Consider the following 24364-nt stretch of genomic DNA (forward strand, 5'->3'; position numbering starts at 1 on the left):
TTAAATAACAAAAAAAATTTTGGTGGGGGGGGGGGGGTTTGCATCAGTAGCCTTCACATTATGACTTGTGTTCTGTTTGTAATCCACTATAACCCCCCCAGATTCTTCTCTGCAATACTGCAGCTTTAGCCACTTACTTCCGCATTGTTTTTGTGCTTTTGATTTCTCCTTCCTCGGTATAGCACTTTGCACTTGTCTTTGTTGAATTTCAGCTTGTTGATTTTTGGACCACTTGCTCACTTTATCCAAATTGTTTTAAATTCTGATATTATTCTGCAAAATGTTTGTTTGCAGCCCTTCCCATCTTGATGGTATTCATGGGTATGAGCATAATATCTGTTCCTTTATTCAAGCACCTACTAAAAATATTGAATAACCTGATCCAGGAGATCCTTATTAAATGCCACTTGACAGATCCTTCCAATTTCACTTATTCATAGCTACTCTTTGAATATTTTTTTCCGCTAGATGTACATCTACTTATGGAGATTTCATCTAGACCAGTGGTGCTCAACCTTTTGACTCTACGGGCCAGATGAGTGGCAAGGGGCCAGTCCGTGGGTTGGATCAGGGTCAGGGACCTGACACCACTCCCTTCCACCTCCTGTGCACCCGGATTGGACCCTGTGGGCCTGGGGCACATGCTACCCCCCACCCCATGTGAATGGAACCCAGCTTCACTCCTTCCAGCGTAGCATGCTGGGGTCAGGGTCCAGATCCAGTGCGCAGGGCCTGGGACTCACCATAGGTCTGGAATTTGGCAGCACAGGACCAGTGGTATCGCTCTTCCTCAGCCAAATTTCTGGACCTGTGGGGGCAGTCATGGACTGGGGTTGAACATTCCTGATCTAAACAATATGTACCTAATTTGCTTTCGAGGGACTGTATCAAAAGCCTAACTAAGGCCAAATTATCACCCATTTACTGTTTCTTCTCATTCAGTTAACCTCTCAAAAAAGAAAGTGAGATTAGTTTCATATAGTTAGTTCTTGATAAATACTGTGTTGGGCATTTGTGATCACCTTAGTATCTTCCCAAGTGTTTACAAATTGACTGTGTAATTATCCCCCCACCCTTAAAAGATAAATAGTGCATTTGTGCTTCTCTGGAACATTGTGCTGGTCTTTCTATCAGGTGTCTTTGCAACCTTAAATCAGTCCCATTGTGCATGTCCTTTATGATACAGTCTGTAATTACAGTATCTGCCAGTTATTAAAATCACATTGGACAGAGCACTTTTGATATTAATAATGAATGAGTCTAATATGTGGTGGCAGAGTCAAGAGAACAAAGTCTTTGCAGATACCGTGATTACACATGCTCTGCAGTCACTGATTATTACACAGCAACCTCGCCAACATACATGGACTTAATTCTAATATCTGGCAGAAAAAAAGCTTATGTGCATCAAGTGTTTTTTAAGATTTTGATCCTAATAAGTGGCTGATTCTATAAAGCAAGATGCTAATAAGCAGCAGAAAATACCCATAGTATAAGGTTTTTGCAATTTTTTTGGCATTTTGATGACAATATATAGTTGATTATGTTAAGGAAGATTCCAGTAGCTGGTGGACACTACTGTGTGCCCCTCAGGACTACTGCTTCATTCAGCGCACAGGTTATTTGCTCTGTAGTGGAGGGAGCTATTGCAGAACTTGGGTGTCTTGTGGTGAATGAGGTAGTCGATCTCTAGAAAGGGAGAGAGTGGTTTTGTGGTAAAGGCAGGAAGATAATTTTTTAAATATTTGTGAACTACGTGAATACCCCCATGAGAGCCCTGTAGGAAGTCCCATGAGGAAATTAATTTTGTATTCAGTGCAGGTTTGGACGTATGCAGCAATTTAGGCATAGGGCCACATGTTGAACGTGGAGGATAAAAAAGAAGTATTAAATTGCAACCTTATTCACTGAAAGAGTCAGGGGCCTGTGGGGAGAAATGTCCTAGTGCAGGGGCTGCCAACCCGGGGTACGCGTACCCCTGGGGGTACTTGAAATGGCCCTAGGGGGTATGCACAGGTGGGTGGGGTGGAGTGCCACCACACATCATCCTGAGCTGCTGCTCAGGCACTGCATGCTCAGCCGGATGCGGGGGACAGGGCAAGCTTGCACATGGCAGCTGGTGCTGCTCTGCGTACGGCCGCATGAGAAACCCCCTCACCCCCTTTGGTGGTCAGAGGTACACTGCACCGTGTCCGGCCACCTGAGGGTACAATGAGCAAAAAAGGTTGAAAAGGCCAACTTAAAGCTGCATGCTCAACCATAATGCATTTCTTAACTTTTGGGTCCTTGACTTCACAACCTTAATATTGTAACTTTTTATTTTCACATTTTTCCAAGATAATCTTTTGAAAAAATAGTTTAAAAAGAGAGAGAGAAACAGGAAATTTACCAGATGGAACTCTTTGCATTCTGATCTGCACGCTCTCCCTCCTCCCTTCCCTGCCTTTACAACTCTAACCTTAATTGCACAGGAGAGATGCTTTTCCTGCCCTTGTTGGGCTTCGTGCCATGGTGACTAGGAAAGGCACTAGCAGAGGGAGCACAGCTCAGTTCCTTTTAGTCCTGGGCTGATGCATGCCCATTTGCAAGAGGGCTCTTCGGCCAAACATCGTTGACTGAACACGTGCGAATTGCAGGGTTTCATTTTTGTTTTTATTCTGTTTTTTGTGTTTTTTAACATGGCAATACTTTGGTGAACTTTCAGAGGCAGTAAAAGGTATGTTCCTGGCAATAGAGCCACCCCTCTGCTAAGTCCTTGCTCTAAAGTGTGGCTATTCTACACCATCTCAGTAAAATGGCTACACAAGCTTTTATCATGAAGAAAGCAGTGCATTTTTTTTCCGTTTTTGCTTAAATGAAAAAGAAATCCACTTGAGGTAGAAATCTGGCATGCAAAATTCACTGAATGATTAAAGTTCGGCCAATTATTTTGTAAGGAAGTAAAGTGTCTTAAAATGGAGATAATGAGGAGGCCTTAACTACAGTGCTACCAGCTCCACCTGTATTTTTTTTTTTTTACTGTGCAAAATATAGTTAATTATAATATAAATAACATTTTGTCTTTGTATAAGTGTATAGAGAAAACCAAAATGACAGATGTAGCACTTGTACTGGAAATCATGCTAAAATATGGGGATATTTGATGGTCAGTTGCTGTACACCATATTACAGCTCAGCTACAGTCCTCTTCCTCACCACCATTTGTCAGTAATTACATCTGTAAATATGATTTCCTGCATTTTAGATTAAAATCATTCTACATAATTTTCTTGCGATTCTCCATCCCTGTTAGTTTTTATAGCTCTCCCTTCATCAACAAAACAGACCAAAATTTGGAAAATCTTTGTTCTATTTGTAATTGTTCAAGTGATGGCAGTTGGTTATAAATATCAACAAAAGCAGAGTGAAACTACTGAAATCAGGTTTCAAAACTTTTTATATTGCTTTTTCTAAAGCTAATGGTTGTTAAATGAATATTATAGAACTGAAAAACAAAAATATTTTAATTATTAGAAACAATTCTTGTCCCTGATAAAATTTATGGTAAATCTCCCACTGATTTAATTGTGCCTGGATTTCACTCTGATATTCAAGCAATATCTTGCCAGCCCAGTATTTGTCAGCTGAGTGACATACGAGGTTTTTACAAGTCCTGGCTCACAGGAACTTTTAAAACCCAGCTGAGTGACATGTTGGTTTTTAACTCGTCCCTGAGCTGAGGGACCCTGCGATTGGACTGTGGCAGCCAGATCCTGGAGCCCCACTGGGACCTATGAAAATCTCAGCTAGGGTGTTGACTATCAGCTGATTGCTGGCTGGGCCAGGGACCCCACGAACAATCAGCTGGTTGCCAGCACTTGGGTTTCAACTTGCTGATGGCCCCCCTTAGCACTGACAGGTAAGGTGCATTAGGGAGCTAATGTCTGATCCTGTCCATGTGTAGCAAGGCAGAGGGTGTAATTGTTGGGACCTCTGCTTGGATCCCATCGCTCCTTAAACTTAATGTCTGCTAGAGGCAGGTATGGAATCCTGGAGTCCTAATATCATTATCTATTCCCCTTCCCTCTACCAAACATTTTGTGTAGCATACTGGATAAATGTATATCCATCATACTCTAGAGCAGGGTTGGCCAATCTGTGTGCCACACATGGCATGGGCTTCCTCTGTGCGGCATGTGACAGATTGGGGCGAGGACAGGCAGCACACTGGCAGATTAAGGCAGGAAAGCAGAGCAGCAAATAAGGCATGGAACACAGGGTAGGAAGCAGAAAGCACAGAAATACATTGGGCAGGGGAAAGGGATCAGAGTGGCACTTGGGGAGGGTACAGAGCTAATTTGTGCATGCCTGCCAGAAAGGTTGAACCACAAAAAATCAACTTTTATTTTAGCTGAAGTGCCACAGTGCTGAAGTTCTCAAGGTTCCAGAATTTGGACCCTTTTGACAACCTGTGTGTAGATGGTGAAAACGAAGAGGGGCTCTTATGGTTGCATATGGTATTTAGTTTACTGATTTCCTTCTTGGGGGAAAATGGTTTATTTAATCCACAGAGTAGGAAAGCTGCGTCTGTGAGAGTGTTGTTCCTGAAAATCTCTATGAATGTCAGTTATTTGTGATATATGGCAAACCACGGATGTTCACATTTCAATCGTTGTTCACACTATTTGATCATGTGTCCCAGTCAGAGGCCTGAAGTTTGAAAGAGGTATGGCCTCCCATGAACCCCATCTGAGGTAATGGTGACAAGTTGCACTTTCCCTGCATCAGCAACAGGAACTATGCCTATTAGTTCATAACTTCAGCCTCTAAACTGTGAGATAATTAATCATTTACAAGGAAGATTTCCCTTTTCGGTTTGCTCGCATGTATGATTTCAAAAGGAAACATTCATGCATTCAACAAATGACACGTTCATTTATATAAACCAAAGTTGTTCATCAGTTTTCCTAGTTTCTTAACTCAGTTTTCCTTGTGAGGCGTGAAGGACAATTCTCTTCAGATATCCAAGTTAATATAGTTAATTATGCCTATGCTAGTTTTCCTACAGTATTATCACTACTGACATTTATAAAACTCCATTCCAATTTTAATGATTTTACATGTAAAATGATGAAGTAGTCACATGGGAAGAATTTTTTTTCTTTTATCTGATTTCTTTGAAAATTAAAACTACATGCTCAGCTCCTAGTGGCATGAAGTGCGATCTTTCGCTAGTTTAGTTCCTCTTTAATAGGTCCAGAAGCAATGTGGACACGCCTAAACCTTCTCCTGAGTGGCCATATATCCAAGTCAGATGCAGGTGGGTCAATGCTAAGCATGCTTCCCATGAGGTCCCCTTCTTGTAGCCTGTGTGGATGGGGAAATGGAGAGGAACATTTTGGTGGCTGGGTTGTATGGCACCATAAATTGGACATGTAGCATGCCCTCATCCCAGTGCTAACTGGGACGGCCACGGTCCTGATGCCAAAAATTGGGTCCTGGGAGAGCAAGTTGCAAGGTTCCCTAGTGGGGGGGAGGGAGGGAGCTGTAGAGCTCCTTATGCTGGGAATGTAGCAACCCCCACTCCTGTCTGCCTTTCCTACCTTGCCATGCAGCCCCAAGGTAATGAAAGTAATGGGTCACAGGGAGCCCTTGTGCTTTCTCTGACCCAGCAGGATGATCACCCTGCCAGGCCTTGTCCCCCTCCTCCCCCACACTCTCCCTTCTTCTCCCCTTCCCCAAGCTGCGGTTTGCTCCTGGTTGAAGCTCCCTTATTGTTGATAGCTTTATAGCTAGGCTTCTTCATTTTGCTGCTTTTAAGTCTGCTTGACAGGTAATCAATCATGTATTTAGATCACATTGTGCCCTATAAGTAAATTCCTGGCGAGTGTCATTGTTAGTAGATGTCACTATGATCGCTGTGTTTTTTTAGCAAGGCTCATTCACTTTAAATAGTTTATCCATGAATTCAACCAAGTTTTAATATTGTTTTTTCAGAACACAGTAGAGCAAGTGCTGTCTTTGAAGTTTAAGGGTGTGGGCATGTTGCAAAATAAATATTAAGAAATAATGCATAAAGATTACAAAAAAAATAAAAATATTTCCGCAGATCCACAATAAGTTAACACACTGAATTTTTCAATATTTTAATTATTTCTTTCACCTAGTTTTTAGAGATGAAGACACTAAACTATGACTAATGAATTAGAAAACTCCTGGCTCTCTTAAATCTGCTTCTATTGTCTTTTTAGCAGGGAAGGGATATAGCTTGAAGAGTATCACTCTCTCTACTTATCTCCCCAGAGGCCCCAAAAATGTTACCAAACATAAAGAAAATAGAATTATTTTAGCTACATAGATCTGAGGGGGTAAAATGTTCATGGAATGTGCAACATAATCCAAGGGTGGAACATCCAAGAACCTTAATTGCTTAATAATGAAATTAATGGCTATTTATGCGAGTTGAAATTTTGCAGTAAAGTCCTTACTCCTTCAAAACTCCTAGTTAGGCTTTTTTTTCCCTTGAAACCCAAGATGATATTTTTTTTTCATTGTGTTTTAGTATACTGAAATTTCTTCAGAATAGAGGTGTTTTGCACAAATTATGGCACTTAGTGCAAACTGCAATAGCTGTGAAGTACCATAAAATTATTCAGCTAGATTTGATCTGTTCATTGCATCATGTGGCCTGCCTGTTCTTTTCTAGCGGGAAAAGTTGATTTGTCAAAATCCAAGTCTAGTGAGAGATTTGAGGCCTTTCCCCTCATGAGAAGTAATAGTTCTATTACTGTAAAGGGGCAGGGCAATTTTTTTCAAGTTTTAATGTGCATTTAATTCATACTGTGTCTATTGTGTTAAGTGCGATCAGATCACAATAGAGTATTGTTCTTGATTTCTCTTTCTGTGTTAGCACTGCAGTTTCAGAAGCAGTTAAATAGCATGAGAGAGTATATGTATTAAGTTTTTCATGAACAGTGTGCTAGAGATCATTTACAGTATTGTTTCACTTAGCATTTAAAGTGCCCCAACCAGCCAGCACAAAACAAAGTGTAATGATTGAATGAGGAAGAATCAGTGAGATAAAAATAGCTGTGTTTAGCTGGAGTCTCTCTGCCTGGATCTCTTCTTTCAGGAATATGCAAGTTCTCATTTACAACAAGGTCTTTTCTGTGTTTTAGTTTTTTGTGAGAGACAACTTGTTTAGTGAAAGGTATGCGTGTATGTGTAATATATGACTAACCTGAAGCACTTCAGTCATCTAGTTAGCTCTTTAAGAAGAAATATTTCCTGGAAATAACCCCCTTTTAATTTCTCTTAATTCAGAGACATACTGACTTTATTTTTTAAAGTTTTATACTGTTTTATTTTAAAGGCATGTACAAGTGCTGAAGAACCTCTTATTAGATCTTATGGTTAGAAAATAACGTTTAGCATAGAGTTGAAAATGAGTCTCTTTTATATTAGACTATTGGCTAAAATATGACAGTTGAAGAATGTAAATTCATGCTAGTGATAGAGAAAAATTAAATTAATCTCTAGAGCAATTACTAAAGGAGAAGAAAATGTTAAGATATGTATGAAGCTCAGCCTAATTTAAAACCTAATCAAAATCCTTCAAAGAAACTTAGCTAGGTTGTCTTCAGTAATTTAAAATCAGTGCACGCACTCTGCAGTAGTGTTGTTGCTAAGAAACTGTAAAGTTTCCATTTGGAAAACCATGTTAAAGCTTTCTTAACTAATCTAGGGACAAGATCCACCCCAGTGCTTGCTAGAAATGACTGTTTTATATCAGGATGCAGCCAGGCTCTAGCAACTGAATCCATGACCTATTGCAAATTGGCATGTGGATCTTCAGGGAGCCATATAACTAAGAAATGACCTTACCTATACCACTGTTAAATCCTAGGAGAGAAACAAACATGGGTAATGTTTACCATGATGTACCACAGTAATAGTGTTGACCTTGCCTGGCTATGTCACATTACTTTGTTTTCTGTAGGAATTTGCAGTGAAATAAACGATGCTTATTTTCTTGCTATAAAAATGCACCTTTTCTTCATAGAACTGTAGAAATTAAGGGCTGGAAGGGACCTCGAAAGATCAAGTCTAACCCCCTGCTCTGGGAAGGAATACTGTCCAGTTTCTTCTTGTAGACTTCCAAGGTTGGGGACTGCACACCCTCCTTGGGTCTATTCCAGATTCCGGTCACACTTACCATAAAGAAGTTCTTCCTTGCATCCAACTTAAAACCATCTTCTAACTCAGGGGTGGGCAAAATATGTCCCACAGGCCAGATCCAGCCCACAAGCACATTCTATCCAGTCTGCAGGGCCCCTAAAAAATTTAAAAAATGAATGCTTCTCTGCCCTTGGTTCCTGTAAAAAATGACAGGAAGTAAGGACAGTAGGACCCAGGGGAAGCCCCAGCAGCCTCCCACAACAGCAGGGCCTGTCCAGCCCTACTGCCCCAGCTGGAAGCCCCAACAGGGGCTTCTGGCCTGGGACCATGCAGCTGCCCCACACCAGAACTGCAGGTAAGGTGGAAGGGGGTGGGGAGAAGGGCAGGGAAGGAGCCTGGGGAAGAGCTGAGTGGGTGCGGGGAAGCGGCCCCTCCTGATGCCCTGCGCTGCAGCCTCTCCCAGCCCATGTGGGGCTGTCCAGACCAGGCACAGGCAGCCCCAGGTGGGCTGTGAGTGGCTGCCGTGCAGGGCGCCGGCCACAGGGTGGGCAAGGGGCTGCTTCCCCCACCCCTAAGCTCAGGACCACCTTGTAACCCAGCCCCACTATCAACCTGGGCCCCACGCAGCTCTAAGCTCACCTGTCAGGGCTGTGCATGGTGACAGCAGCTGCAGCCCCCCCGCTTGCTGCACCGGGCAGTGTTTACCACTGCTGCCTCTGGGCTGCCCAGCAAGGGCTCTGGGTGTGCAGCAGCAGCCAACACTGCCTGGCATGGCATGGCATGCGGGGGGTGGGCCGCAGCTGTTGCCGCTATGCGGAGCCCCGACGGGCGAGCCCTGAGCCGGCATGAAGCCCAAGCTGGCAGCAGGGACAGGTTACCAAGCTAGTTCTGAGCACGGCCAAAAGCGGCCCCTCACTCACCCCATAGGTGATGCCCCTTGCTGTAGCCTCTTGCAGCCCACATGCAGCTGCCTGTGCCTGCTCCAGACAGCCCCATGTGGGCTGTGAGCAACTGCAGAAGGGAGCGCCAGCCATGGGGCGGGCGAGGGGCCGCTTTTCCCCACACTCAGCGCCACCTTCTTCCCTGCTGGGGAGCAGGGGGTCAGGGCTGTGTGCTGCCCCCTGCCTGTACCACGGGGCTGGGGGGCACTGGGAGAGTGGGCAGGGAGCCAGCAGGAGCATAGGGCCTGCACCAGTGTCCCAGGGACAGTGTCGGCAGGGCCCAGAGCAGGTTGGCAGGAGCACAGGGTTCCAGCCAGCAGGGGGCTCTATGGATTCAGGCCAGCTCTCCCCTCTCCCTGCTGGTGTAACCCAGCCTGGCTCCACAGACCCCTGCCAGTCTGTGCCCTGCTTTGGGCCTAGAGGACAAACCTTATGAGGAAAGACTAAGGGATCTGAGATCCTTCAGCCTAGGGAAGAGAAGACTGACCTTCTCTGGACCCTTTCAAGATTCTCCATGCCTTTTTTGAAGTGTGGCGCTCAGAACTGGACATGGTACTCCAGCTGAATAAAGAGAAAGTATCACTTCCTTACCTCTGCTCACGATGCATCGGCTAATGCATCCCAGTATGCTATAAGCTCTGTTGACTACAGCGTCACACTGATGGCTCACGTTCATCCTGTGATCAGTCATAACCCCAAGGTCCCTTTCAGCCATTGTGCTGGCCAAGACATCTCCTAACCTATATTCATGTTGCTGGTTTCTTCTCCCCAGATAAAGCACTCTGCATTTATCCTTATTAAACTGCATGCAGTTTTGCTGTGTCCACCTTTCCAGCTTGTCCAGGTCTGCTGGGATCTGCATTGAATCCCCTAGCATGACCACTTTTTCCCATAACTTAGTATTGTCCACAAACTTGGCCAGCTTACTTTCTACATCTTCATCTAAATCGTTGATAAAGATGTTGAACAGCTCAGGGCCAAGAACCAAACCCTATGGGACACTACTAGCCACTTCTCTCCAAGACGATACAGACCTGTCCATTAACACTCTCTGGGTTTCACCCCTTAGCCAGTTTCCAACCTACCTGCCGGCCCACAATCTCCCACTTTTTTTTATAAGAGCATCATGGGAAACCAGATCTAAGGCCTTTTTAAAATCCAAACATGTGACATCAACTGCATCTCTCACATCTAAGTGGTTCGTTACTTGATCATGGAAGGAGATGAGGTTGGTCAAACACGACCTGCCCTCAATGAAACCATCTTGGCTGTCTTTCATCATCATGCCTTCTGGTAGTCTCTCACAAATGAACTTCTTGACTATTTCTTCCAAAATGTTATCTGGTATTGAGGTTAAAGTGACCAGTCTATAGTTTCCTGGATCCTCCCTCCTCCCCTTCTTAAAAACTGGCACCACACTGACCCGTTTTCAGTCTTCCAGGACCTCTCCTGAGCACCATGAGTCTTCAGATACCTTTGTCAGTGGTCCCACACTGACTCCAGCCCATTCATAGATTCATAGATTGTAAGGTTGGAAGGGACCTTGGAGGATCAGCGGGTCCAGCCCCCTGCACCAACCAGGAAAGATAACTGGTGTCAGGTGACCCCAGCAAGGTGACTGTCTAGTCTCCTCTTGAAGATTTCCAGGATAGGCAATTGCAGCACCTCTGGAGGGAGCTTATTCCAAAAGTCTGGACACCTTGACTGTGAAGAAATTTTTCCTAACGTTGAGCCTGAATCAGTCTTCCAGGAGTTTGTGGCCATTACTCCTGGTTTTCCCCTCAGGTGCCCTGGTGAACAGTTGCTCACCGGGCCCTTGATGTACTCCCCTAGTGTAGTGGTAAGCTGCTACCAGGTCCCCTATCAGCCTTCTTTTCCCCATGCTAGAGAGTCCCAGATCCCTCAGCCTTTCTTCATATGGCTTGCCTTTTAAGACTCTGATCTCTTCTTTGGACTCTCTCAAGCTTGTCCATGTCCTTGTTAAAGTGTGCTGCCCAGAACTGGATGCAGTGCTCTAGCTGCGGTCTCACCAGTGCTGAGTAGAGTGGAATTGCTGGAGTTGTATCGATTGTTGCATGCCTGAGTATTATTTGCCCTACTGGCTACAGCATCGCACTGCTGGCTCATATTCATACTGTGGTGTATTATTACCCCAGGTCCCTTTCATTCTTGGTGCTAGTCAGCTTGGTGCCGCCAAGCCTGTAGGTGTGTTAGGGGTTGCTCGTCCTGAGGTGGAGCACTTTACATTTCTCAACGTTGAACTTCATCAGGTTCCCATCCACACCAACTTGCTAGTCTAGTCTAGGTCCACCTGTAACTGTAGCTTATCTTCAAGCATGATCACGCTTTCCCATAACCCTAGCTTCGTCCATGAACTAGGCCAGTGAGCTCTTCACCCCCACATCCAAATCGTTAATAAAGATGTTGAAAAGTACTGGACCAAGCATTGACCCCTGTGGGACACCACTGCCCACTTCTCGCCAGGATGACATGGATCTGTTCACTATTTCCCTCAGCACTTTCTGCATTCCCTCAGCAATCTCAGGTGTAGTCTATCCAGTCCTGCTGACTTTAAGACATTCAGCCGCTTCAAGTGCTCCCTCACCAGTACAATACTGACCACTGATTGGCAATTGTTTCCCCCTGCATCCATCCAGTATCTGACCAGGCGGGTGACCACCTGGATTTGCAGAAACACCAATGCAAAGTATTCATTAAAGAGTTCAGCTTTCTCCTGACTGTTGGTATCAGCTGCCCTGTCCCATTCTGCAAAGGCTCCACATTTCCCTTGGTGTTCCTCCTGTTCCCTGTATACCTAAAGAAGGACTTCTTATTGTCCTTGATTTCAGTCACCAACCGGATTTCAGTTGCTGGCCTTGCCTTCCTTATCCTTTCCGTACAAATACGGGCTTTACTCCTTGGTAAATACCCCTTGTTTCCACTGTCTGTAAGACTCCTTTTTCCTTCTTAAGCATTTCTTGACTCCTCTGGTAAGCCAAGAGAGCTTCCCAGACCCTTTACCACATTTCTTGCATACAGAAATGGACCTTTTCTGCACTCTGGGGAACAATCACCTTTCCTGAACTCCCTTCTTCTCCAGTCCCTCTTCCCATAGAGTCTCTCCCACTATTTTCCTAAGAATATTGAATCAGCCTTCCTGAAGTCAAGCACCTCTGCCCTACTGGCTGACTTCCCTGCCCTATGGCAGGTAGTGAATTCTGTCATCTCATGATCACTGTCTCCCAGGTTACCCTCAATCCTCAGATCTCCTGCTAGGTCATCCCATTTGGCTAGAACCAAAATCAACAAAGCCTTCCCCGTAGTCAGCCCGTCCACCTCCTGTACTTAATAAAGTTCTTCCACGCAGGTCAAAAACCTACATGACTGGTCAGATCTGGCTGAGTTCTCCTCCCAGCAGATGTCAGGGTAATTGAGGTCACCCATGACAGCCATGTCCCTTGAACGTGCAGCCTCCATCATTTTTTTGGAACCTTATACATTCATAGATGGTAGGGTCAGGAGGGACCTCAACAAATCATTGAGTCTGACCCCCTGCCTAGGCAGGAAAAGAGTGCTGGGGTCAGATGACCCCAGCCAGATGCCTGTCCAGCCTTCTCTTAGACCCCCAAGGTAGTGTAAACTTAGTGAAAATTTCTGGGTGTTGATGGGTCTGCTTGGAGGCAATTAAGAGGTGCTTTTTACTCCATTTGACCTTCATAAATGATGCACAAAAAGCAGAATCTATCCCCTAAATCTGATCCTTTGATCTTTCTGAAATGTGTGTGGCCCTTAAGCTAAAAAGTTTTGATGCTGTTGTTTTAGATACTGTCCTTGCCTTTGGTATTGCCTAGGAAAACAAATCTTTAGTACCTGAGGGACTCTTTCCGGTATTCCTAAATGTTGTAAATTGTTTGCAGTTAATCTCATGATAGACAAACAGAATATTCACCCTGAGCATAATTTACATTATTGTGATATAAAAAGGAAGTGGGCAGATGATGCAGATCTCCTAAACTGGGGTAACTTTGTCTGATCCAGTGGGGAATTAGTCCTGAAGGAATTCCGGGTAATATTGTATGGGTGTAACTGAATTAAACTGATGTAAAAAAACTGACAAATGGTGCAAACACCCTAACATGAATTAATTTTCTTTGACCCAGTGCAGTTATTACCTGCCCCAGTCCCAACCCAAGAAAGGCAAATAGGCTACTTCCCTGTCACCTTACAGCAAGGCACAGTAGTAGCTACTTACTGTTGATTTTTCTCCAAGGTAGATGCACATCCGTCCTTAGTAGTCTCAGTGTAATTTACATCAGTAAACAAAGCACATGTAAAAATAAACTGAGGGTCTGGACAGACAGAATGGTGTGAATGTTCTAAATATTAGAAACCCAAAGAGTCTGGGTGTGCACGCCACTTAAGGCCATCTTTAATTTCCTAGAATGTTTCAAATGCATGCCAGGAAAACCAAGTACTATTTTGAGCCAGTCGTCCGTGAACCAGCAAAATGTTACATGGGACACAGAGCATTCTGTGTCTTGTATCTGGTCAGTCCTTCAGGCATCCAAAAGTGCACCACTTCTCACTCCCTTCCCCCAACTTATGCAGGCAAGGGGCTGCTCTGGAGTGAAGCCAGGACTCTGTGGTTCAAACCCCCCACTCCTAGCTTCTCTCCCCTGCTGGGGTAGGCATACCACAATGTGGGAGCAGAAGCAGGGGCTGATTTTAAGTCCCCACATCAGGAAAGTAACCCGGCCTCACCCCCTGGTCCTGCCAACTGCTACCTGCTCCCTTCCCCTCCATGCTCAGCAGCACCCTCCTCCCATTCCCCAACTGCCCTGCCCACCACTGCCACTGTCCTTTCTGTCCCCCACTGGTCTAGGGGGCCATTGGCTCCAGAGCTGCAACTGCCTTTTTCTAGCTGGGAACAACAGAGGTAGGGGTGAGTTCCTCCTCTCTGACCAATCCTTTGGGTGTTCCCTGCAAGCGTGGGGAGGGGGAACCCACCCACAGCTGCTGTACCTGACTGAAGCAGAGTAGGGGTGGCTCTGGAACCTTACCCCCATCAACTGGAAATAACAGGGATGGGAGGAAGGGGATGTGCTGCCAAGGATGGAAAGGAAAGAGAAGAGAGATTCTTACCTGCTGCCTCTACAGCATGGTCTGCTGCTCCCACAGCATGGTCTGAAAGTGTGGTGCATCCATGTAACTGCACCCCGTCTGGATCTGTCCTTTGCTGAGGGGCTGTATGGTCTCCTGGTTGTGGTTGTGGGAAGGGTGCTGAATGCTCCGGGTCTCCCCCAAGATCTCTGCAGCTCTTCAACACTTGCTTAGACAGCCGCAGTGTCAATTTCATCTCCTTGCTAGGCTAGGGACAGACATTCAAAAAGCCTGAGCCTGAATTGATTCAGTCTTTGCAGGGTAGTCTTACCTGCCTAGATTGGGCCTGCCCTGTTCAATATCTTCATCAGTGATTTGGATGAGGGGGTGCAAAGCACCCTGTTCAAGTTTGCTGATGACACTAAGATGTGGGGGGATGTGGGCACAATAGAGGGGAGCAACAGGCTACAGTTGGACCTAGATAGGTTACAAGGATGGGCAGAGGAGAACAGGATGGGGTTTAACATGGACAAGTGTAAGGTGATGCACCTGGGGAAGAACAATCGGCACCATACATACAGGCTGGGGAATTCCCCTCTTGTCAGCACGGAGGTGGAAAAGGATCTGGGAGTCATTATTGACTCCAAGATGAACATGAGTCGGCAATGTGGGGAGGCGGCTAGGAAGGCCAACTGCACCTTGTCGTGCATCCACAGATGCATCTCGAGCAGGTCCAAGGAGGTGATCCTCCCCCTCTATGCGGCACTGGTCAGGCCGCAGCTGGAGTACTGCGTCCAGTTCTGGGCGCCGCACTTTAAGAGGGATGTGGACAGCATCGAGAGGGTCCAGAGGAGGGCCACTCGTATGATCAAGGGACAGCAGGGTAGGTCCTATGAGGAAAGGTTGCGGGACCTGAACCTGTTCAGCCTTCAAAAGAGAAGGCTGAGGGGGGATCTTGTGGCCTGTTATAAACTGGTTAGGGGGGATCAGCAGGCGCTGGGGGAGTCCCTGTTCCCCCGAGCGCCGCAAGGAGTGACCAGGAACAATGGTCACAAGCTGGCGGAGGGAAGGATTAAGTTGGACATCAGGAGGCGCTACTTCACGGTCAGGGCGGCTAGGGACTGGAACCAGCTTCCAAGTGAGGTGGTGCAGGCTCCCACCCTGGGGGATTTTAAGAGGAGGTTGGATGACCACCTTACTGGGGTCGTTTGACCCCAGTGCTCTTCCTGCCATGGCAGGGGGTCGGACTAGATGATCTGCTCAGGTCCCTTTCGACCCTAGAAACTATGAAACTATGAAACTAGGATTGAATCAGTTTGTAACTGGACAGACATTCCCTCTGGACTGAGTAAATGCAGGCACTTGCCTGCAGTGGCTCAGACTAGAAGCTGGAGAGTGCTAGAGCAGCCCTCACTTCTCTTCCACAATGTTGAGCTGAAGAGGGGCCTGGCCAGGCTACAGCAGGAAACTCTGATTAGGGAGGGGTTTAAACCCCCACCCTGCCTGCACAGTCCCAGCCTTTTCCTCGCTCACTGCTCAAGCAGCAAAAGTGTTGCCAGACCCCATCCCCCAGTCAGCACTCTGAGGCAAACGGTGGATGTGCAGTGCATGCATCTGTTGATGATACAACCTCCCTCTCCCTGCTTCTTCATACTGTCTAGAAATCTGACAGGCGAGGGAGCAAGCAGGGGGCTGATCAACACAGCAGTCATTAGCCCATCAACAAAACAAAAGCCTCTCTCGTTAGTTCAAATGTTTCTTAAACAGCTTTTTTTAGGAAAGGAACAGAAGGACATTACCAGCTGACCTGTTGATGAGCTCCAAAAAGGCCTAAGTGAACACTTCTGTCTGCCTTTGTCCTGTCCCAGTGAAATTGGACATGTGCGCACACACACCTCTCAGCATTAACTAATGTATCTCATGCATAGGGTCTGCGGGGACTGGGGTCTGTGTTGTGGGAGACGGGAGCTAGGGAGGGGGGGAATCCCTGCTTGGGCAGCAGGTGGTGAGAGGCAGGGTGGGTCAGGGGGGAGCCAAGAAGACCTTTCTGTGCCTGCATGGAGCAGAGAGCACAGCCCAGGCTGCAAAGTGTCTGGGATGCTGGGGGACTCTGGTTTATGTGCACTGAACTTTTGTTCTTTTAAAAGTTTAAACCAGTTTCTGATCACTTAAACAGGTTTATGTGTAATGTCTGTCCCTAGCCCTAGACACCCTGCACTCTGGTGTGCCATGCTTATTTGGTGTAAGGGGGAGAAATGGAGGGGTTGACAGGGGCTGGCTTATAATTGGCAAAAAAGATTGATGCCACTTGCAAGGATGGGTATTATTTACCACCTCATACGTGGTATAGCCATTTCTTTACACTGCTGTAGGCAGCGTGAGCCAACCTTTTTTGTAGGTGTGCTACAGATTAAACCTGCCACCCTGATCCCCTTTCTCTGTTTTTTGCTCTTGCCCAATCTGCCAAATGCTACACACAGAGGCTGACTGTCATTTGTGGCAGGCATACTACAGGTTGGCCACTCCTGCTCTAAAGAGTGACTAGCTGAGGTTTTTTTTTCTTGTGCAGGTTTAAATTACTACACAGAACAAAAGTCTGTGGAGAATTGGATCTGATATGTTATGCTGATCTCAGATCCTGATTAAAACCACTTCACTAGCCAAACAGGAATAGCTGTAATACTCTTCTTAACACTCCGAGAGTTGGCCTGCAATGAAAGAGTTAGGACATAGCGGTGCCCTTTTAAGTAAAGGTGAAAGTATTAATTTTAAGCTCATGATATGTACTTTACTGCCTTTTTCTTTGCAGACGAAATGTCATCAGTATTGGCCTGATCCACCAGAAATAATGGAGTATGGCAACTTTCGTGTCAAATGCCAGTCTGAGGATTGCACTATTGCCTATGTTTTTAGGGAAATGGTGCTTACAAATATTGAGGTAAGTGCCTTCTGTGGCATAGGGTTGAATAATACTTTCACAGTGGTATGAAACACTTCTGAAAGGTAGACTATTGTAGCAATGTGAGATGAAAGTACAAGCTTGTTTATCTTTTAATGGCTTTAAGAGGGGAGAGGGAGCTCCTGCTTGAAACTGTACATCAGTAGCTACCGTCTAACCATTATATCTTCACAGAGGCGTAACTGGCCAGTATTGTGCTCTAGGTGGTGGTAGCACATGGTACAGGAGCAGCAGCCAGAGTTTGCTGCTGTGGCAAGAGGGGGGAGATGTTGCTTCCTGTTCCTGCCAAAATGTATGTGGCCAATTAAATACCAACCCTTGGCAGCAAAAAAGAAAGTGAAATGTACCCCTGGCAGCAGCAAACCTCCAGCAGCTGTTCCTGTACCATGTGCTGCTGCTTTCTCCCCCTTTTTGCCAGAGCTGGAGCCACTGCAGGGAAGGTGCAGAGTGTGGGGAAAGGGGTGGGGATAGAGAAGGAGAAGGAGATGAAGCACCCCCTCAGCTCCATTCCAGTACCCCCTCTTAGGCAGCACCCAGGGCTCGTGTCTCTCACCACCCCATTGTTTTGCTATTATATCAGTCTGCTCTTCTACTGACAGAAGTGGGCTAAATCACTGTAAGTTTGACTTCGAATGAAAAAGGGTTAAAGCTGCAGTGTTTTCTATACTTGTACTGTCATAGGATATTGCAGTCATAACAGTTGCATCCTCAAGCTACGTGTTTGACTTAAATCATACTAAATTTGGTATGCGAAAGGGTGGTAAAGTTAGAATGTGCTGTGAGCAATTGCATATTATGGGTTAATACCATTTTTTGCCTGCACAGCTGTGACTTGCTAGAAGGCTCTACCCCTGTGGGTGGGGTGCTGGAGGGTGTGCATTCTGGGAAGTTGCTGGTTTTCTCTCCCTGGAGCAGACTGAAGTTACCCTAACACAAGTTAGGCTCAGAGTGAACCCTCACCTGACAGGGCATAACTTTGAGATGCTCAGAGGGCACTTAGCAAGAGTTAAGAAGCTCCAGCATGCAGATATTCACATTTTAAGTGCCATTAGTATGGTCTAAGTGTAACATATAACTTCAACCGTATATTGCTCCCTGGGATATTGCTACAGTTGTTAGGTCTGTCTATATCCTAATATCATATGAATTGGTACATTTTGATTAGGTTTCTTCATGGGCTCCCCAAAGCTAAATGATTCTGCAGAACCTTCTAGTGAGTTGAAGTGTTAAAGGGGTAGTAAAATAACTAATTTAAGCCTCTCTTTTATTATTACTGTTACTATTGAGATATGTGATAGGAAAGCTAAGTAGTTAAGGTGGCTCTCTGCAGATCCAGGAGGCATAAATTCAAGCTTCACACTGGACCTCTGCTGAAGGCTGACCTCCCTGTAAATAAGTACCTTGTTATTTAGGCTGGGAAGCCAAAGATGGCCAGAAGCAGTGCCAGCTATGTGCCTACACTGTGTATCATTGGCTGCAGAACCTGGTGTGCCTTAACCACACAAGCCTGATGACCCATCTTGGCTAAGGCAAACCCTTCTCCATTAGGTGATTCTAATATACAATATCTTTGCAGTCCATTCTGCTTCACAGACATGCATTTAATTTGAGGGATTTTTTTCCTTGTCCTAAGCAGAGTTTGAGAGATGCTGACTCTAGGGTGTAATTAGGTTTTTAACTCCATCCTAATTTTGTTCCTTCAAAAGTAAACAACAAGCTACTAATTGAGTCCAACATCTCCATAAGGCAATTAGCAGAAAAAGCCAAATATTGTAACCTTGCTTTGAGGGAAGAATCTTTAGAACCCCCTGTGATTCCAATTCAACTTTCAAAAAGCAGCATGAGTACTTTAAAATGTATGTAAAGTGTTTTACCCTTCATTTGGTAATATATTGTTCTAATGAAAAAGCTGGCAAATGGGTGTGCAAGTCAAATACCTGAAGCATTTATATAGATGAGTTTGTACTCCAAAGTTCCCATTAAGCTTCTTGTAATTTCAGTTAATTTCAACCAGTTGGATTCCTGACCATTCTCAATTAGCTTACTGTCTCTTCCAACATGTAAGATAGCAAAATACCTATATATGATGTATAGTGACCAGATTTTTAATTAAATGTTAAATATGAATTGGAAGTTGTTCGTTTTGAACTTGTTTTACTTTTGGGTATTGATTGAAAAACATCTTTTAAACATCTATCCAGTTCATGGCTGTCTAGTTGGGTAAGCTGTTATTGAGTTTGCTAGGAACACTAAAAATAATCAGTTCTTATTCAAGTTATGTCTTTGTCTTTTATGTTTTAATGATATGACAGCAAAACCCTTTAGTCCCATAAAGTATGATGTATGCTGTTAATCTACTGAATAGACTATATTTGACTATAAGGGGCTTGGGGGGTTTTCTGTTTGATTGCAATATTCAGTGCCAAGTACAAATACCTACATTAGTGTCAATATGGGAAATGTCTTTAAACTGTATTGATTTATATTAACATTACCTAGCGATAGGACATAAACAGGTTATAAAACACTAATGACCGTAAGTGCCATTGTTCTACTTATTGTCCTACTAGTGATAAATATGAAATGCCAGCAAAAGATCATTTTATTTCATCTTTAAAATAGGGTTATAGCAGTGCTTCAAGGCGTGTCTAGACAAACATTTTTATTCCTGGAACTCGAGTTAATTCACTGCCAATTAACTTGATTTAGCTAACACTAGTGTTTTTAGCATAGATTCACCACAAACTTTGTTCAAGCTAAAATGTAGAATGTCTATCCTGAAACATGAGATCATGGAGCATCTACATTAGTATTCAGAAACAGCTAAGTGGTTGGCTAATTGAGTTAACTGATGATCAGCTTGATTCATAATAGATGCATAGCATCATAAGAAAGTAGTGCTGGAAGAGACCTCACGCCATCATCTTGTCCAGCTCCCTGCTCAATGCAGGAACATCCCTGACTAAAGCATCCCACCCAAGCTTCTGTCCAACCTGCTCTTGAAAATTTCCAGGGATGTAGATTCCACAACTTCTGTAGGTAACTTGTTTCAATGCTTGACGGTCTTCATATGTAGAGGTCAGGGACAGACATTACACATAAACCGGTTTAAGTGATCAGAAACTGGTTTAAACCTGTAACAGAACATAAGTTTGGTGCATATAAACCAGTTTCAAAATGGCTGAAACTGGTTTAAAATAAACCTGGTTGAATGTAGTATCAGACTTAACTCATTTGGGTCAAACTGGTTTATGCAGTGTCTGTCCCAAATCCCTTCCTGGTTTAATTTAAACCAGAGTCCCCCAGTATCCCAGATGCTTTGCAGCCCTGGGCTGGGCTCTCTGATCCAGAGAGCAGAGCTGGCCCTGCCCCTCTGCCCCCTAGCTGGACCTCTGAAGGAGACTGCAGGCACAGCAGGGTCTGTCTGGCTTCTCCCTGCCCCTCCCCACCCCCCTCCACTTGTTGCTCAAGCAGAGATTTCCCCTTCCCTCCCTCCCATCTCCCACAGCACAGATCCCAGCCCCACGGATGTGGTATGCTAGCTAATGCTGAGGGGGGGGGGGTGTCCAATTTCACTGGGACAGGACAAAGGCAGACGGGACAGTGTCCACTTAAGGTTTTTTGGAGCTAATCAACAGGTCAGCTGGTAATGTCCCTCTGTTCCTTCCTTGGAAAAAGGTGTTTAGCAGCTTGAACTAAAAAGAGAGGCTTTTGTTTTGTTGATAGGCTGATAAATGCTGTTATTAATCCCCTGCTGGCTCCCTTGCCTGTCAGGTTTTCAAACAGTATGAAGAAGCAGGAAGAGGGAGATTGTATCATCAACAGATGTATGCACTGCCCACACCCCCTTTGCCTTAAAGTGCTAGCCGGGGGCTGGGGCCTGGCAACACTCCTACTCCTTGAGCAGCGAGCAGGGAAAAGCCTGGGACCGTACAGGTGGGGGTGCGGGTGGTTTACATCCTTCCCTTATCAGAGCATCCTGCCAGGGCCTGGCCACCCCCATCAGCTCAGCAGTGTGGAAGGGAAGTGAGGGGTGCTCTAGCACCCCCTGGCTTCTAGCCTGAGCCACTGCAGGTATGTGCCTGCATTTCTTCCCGTCCACAAGGAATGTCTTTACAGTTGCAAGCTGAGTCAGTCTAGTCAGGTTAGACTACCTTGCTAAGATTGAATCAATTCAGGCTCAGGCCTTTTGAATGTCTGTCCATAGCCAGAAAGTAGTTCATCCTAATATCCAATCTGAATTTCCTCTGCTGCAGCATGAGGCCATTTGCATCTAGTCCTCTCACCTCTAGCCACAGAGAAGAGCTCACCTCTGTCCTCCCTATCATTGCCCTTCAGGTATTTGAAGACAGTTATCTCACCTTCCTTCACTTTTCTCTTCTTTAGACTAAATAATCCATGTTATTTTAGCTTTTCAGCGTAAGGCATGCTTTCCCAGGCCTCTAATAAGTTTTGTTGGTCTCTGAACAACTTTGTAATCTGTCCACATCCTTCTTAAAGTATGGTTCCTAAAACTGGACTCAGTACTTCAGCTGAGACCGCACCAATGCTGAATAAAGCAAAAGAATCACTTATCTTGATTTGCAAGTGACACTCCTGTTAATACAACCCAATGTACTGTTGGTCTTTTTTACAGCAAGAGCGGTGTTGGCTTGTACTCCACTTGTGGTCTACTGTAAACCCCTAGGTCCTTTTCTATAGTTCTGCAGCCAAACCAGTCATCCTCCAGTCTCTATTTGTACATACAATTATTCCATCCCAAAGTACAGTTATTTATCCATAATACAGAACTTTCATTTAGTCTGTATTTCTTTAGCTTGTTAACAAGTAGGGATCCAGGTTTTTCATTTCCCTCAGGAAAATGGAGCAAACCATGGATTTTACCTTTTTCTGGAGGCAAACAAGGATTTCTTATTTTACTGGGGAAACCTGCAGATTTTTGCAGTTTTGTGACAAGCCGTTTGCAGGCTGGCAGAGTTCCAGGTGGCTGGGAGGGAGTGGGAGGAGGGTGGTCAGGCAGGGCGGCACCATGTTCATGTAGATGCACATGACCCCAGGCAGCTTGGAGAACAGCTGCCACAGATAAGTTGGCGAGTGGGGGGGGTTGAGCAGGGCTGGGGCTGGGGCTGCTGCAGGGCTGGGGCTTGGGGCCTAGGGCTGCAACGTGTGGCCACAGGGCCCCATCAAGGAGTTGGACAGGGCTGCAGACAGCTTGTCTGGGGGGTGAAAAGGGGTGGGGCCGGCTCCCCACTGCTGTGCGCACTCCCAGGTGGACAGGGGGGACCCATGCCCCCCAGATATATGTATGGGGCAGGGGCAGGCATGGGCTGCCCAATGCTGTGGGCCCAGGTGTGGGGGGTGAAACCAGCTCCCCACTTCTGTGTGCACTTCCAAGAGACAGGGTGGGACCCATGCCCTCCAGATCTGTGTGTGGGGTGGGGGGTATGCGCTGCCCACTTTAGGCTTGTGCTCCCTGCCCTGCTGCCTGCCTGCAGGGCCTCTGCAGCCTAGGACATGCGACCCAGCACTGCAAAGAACAGTGGATCTGTGCAGGAAGCTGCCTGCTGCTGCAGGCTCTGCGCTGTAATGGCCCCTACACACAACCCCACATTACCATTCTCACTGCAGCTGATGGGCAGGGGACACCTCACTAGGGCACAGCGGAGGCAGCTTTCTGTGCAACTCTGCTGTTGTCTGCAGTGCCAGGTTGCACACACTGGCCTGCGGAGGCACCAGGGGTGGGCAGCACGTAGGAAGCGTGCAGCATGCAACCCCTGCCCAGTCCACAGATGTTCGGGGCACAGGTCTCCCCTGCCCCCACAGGAGTGCACCCTGCAGCAGGGAGCAGTCCCTCCCCCAACCCGAGCCCTCAGCAGGCAGGCAGCAAAGGCGTGGTCGGGCTGGGATCCACCCTGCTGCAGCAGCCACCACCTCCTACCAGGGGCAGGGGGCTGCAGACCTGGGTCCCTGGCCCTGTAGCCTTGGTAGCTGGGAACCCCCTCCGGCAGGGCTGGGGGAACAGGATCTGGGGGGGTAAGGGGCACCAGCAGGGCTGTGGAGGCAGTGAGGGGGAGCAGGGCTGGGGGAGTTGTAGGGTGAGCAAGGGGTACGAGCAGGGCCAGGGGGCTATGGGGAGGAGTGAGGCGTACTAGCAAGCCTGGGGAGCTGTGGGTGGGGTGTGAGGGGCGCTCCAAGGGCCAGGGGGGGCTGTCGGGGTGGCTTTCATTTTTTTCATGGATTTTGGGGGGTTTTATAAGAGAATTTATGATTTTATTATCAGGGAAACCCAGGATCCCTGTTAATGAGAATGTCACAGAAGTGAGGAGCTATAAGCATAAGAAGTAAGATGTGTTCTTAACTCATGCTAACTACTGTGTGACAATTTATATGAAGTAAACTTTCAGAGAAGGCCAAACAGTTTGTAGTTTTTACAGAAGTTAGCCAGTTGAGTTTGAGTCTAGTCTTCAACCTGCTGAACTGAATGAAGGGGGAAAAAACATAATCTTCCCTGGAATTTCACTTCTGGTTAGGTGTCATGTAAACTAGCTAACACAAGTTTAGAACTTGTTATTCCTCGTGAAGACACACCCAGTTGTATAGTTTGTCTTACTAGGTAAAATGATGTGTTTTTTAGCTTGCTAATTAAGTATTGAGTAGGCAATTGTCAGTTTAATTCATGTTAACAAGCTGAGGAAAGCTGGTTCTCGGGATTTTTTTAGACTGTCATAGGACAAAAGTTACAGGGTGTAGGTTGTAGCCGTGCTGGTCTAAGGATATAGGCAGACAAGTTTCTTTGGGTGAATCTGATATCTTTTATTAGACTAACTTAAAAAGCTGGAAAACAATTATTAAGCAAGCTTTCGGGTTCAAAAACCCTTAGTCAGGCTAAGAAAGTTTCAGCAGTTGGTGTGTGCTCTTCCTGGATGGAATGAAAAGCAAAGAAGCCAGAGGCTGGGCTGGTATGCATGCAAGATAGGCAGTCAATGAAGATGTAGATTGAGGAGTCAGTGGGGGAGAGAGAGAAGGGGGATGGGGATGAATAGTGGAGAGATACCTAGGGAGTCGGATGTCGGGCAGGTTATACTGTGTAATAAATCCAATGTCTATATTTAGTCCATGATTTTTCGTATCCAGGAGGCTGATGAAGTGGAGTTTATAGGCTCATCTCTGGGAAGTGGTTTGTAAGTTTCCTTTGAGGATCAGGACT

General features: G+C 45.9%; 1 protein-coding gene across 2 annotated transcripts in view; it reads left to right on the forward strand.

Annotated features, from left to right (window-relative positions):
* Positions 1-24364, forward strand: part of PTPN3 (protein tyrosine phosphatase, non-receptor type 3) — a 303867-nt gene that overhangs the window by 225032 nt on the left and 54471 nt on the right. For both annotated transcript variants that reach the window (XM_019509251.1, XM_019509252.1), the window contains one exon: positions 17008-17136. In XM_019509251.1, the coding sequence (XP_019364796.1) occupies positions 17008-17136 (129 nt within the window). The remainder of the gene's footprint in view (positions 1-17007; positions 17137-24364) is intronic.

This window comes from Gavialis gangeticus, unplaced genomic scaffold (assembly GCF_001723915.1).
Source record: "Gavialis gangeticus isolate Ggan-Ray unplaced genomic scaffold, GavGan_comp1, whole genome shotgun sequence".
NCBI lineage: Eukaryota > Metazoa > Chordata > Crocodylia > Gavialidae > Gavialis > Gavialis gangeticus.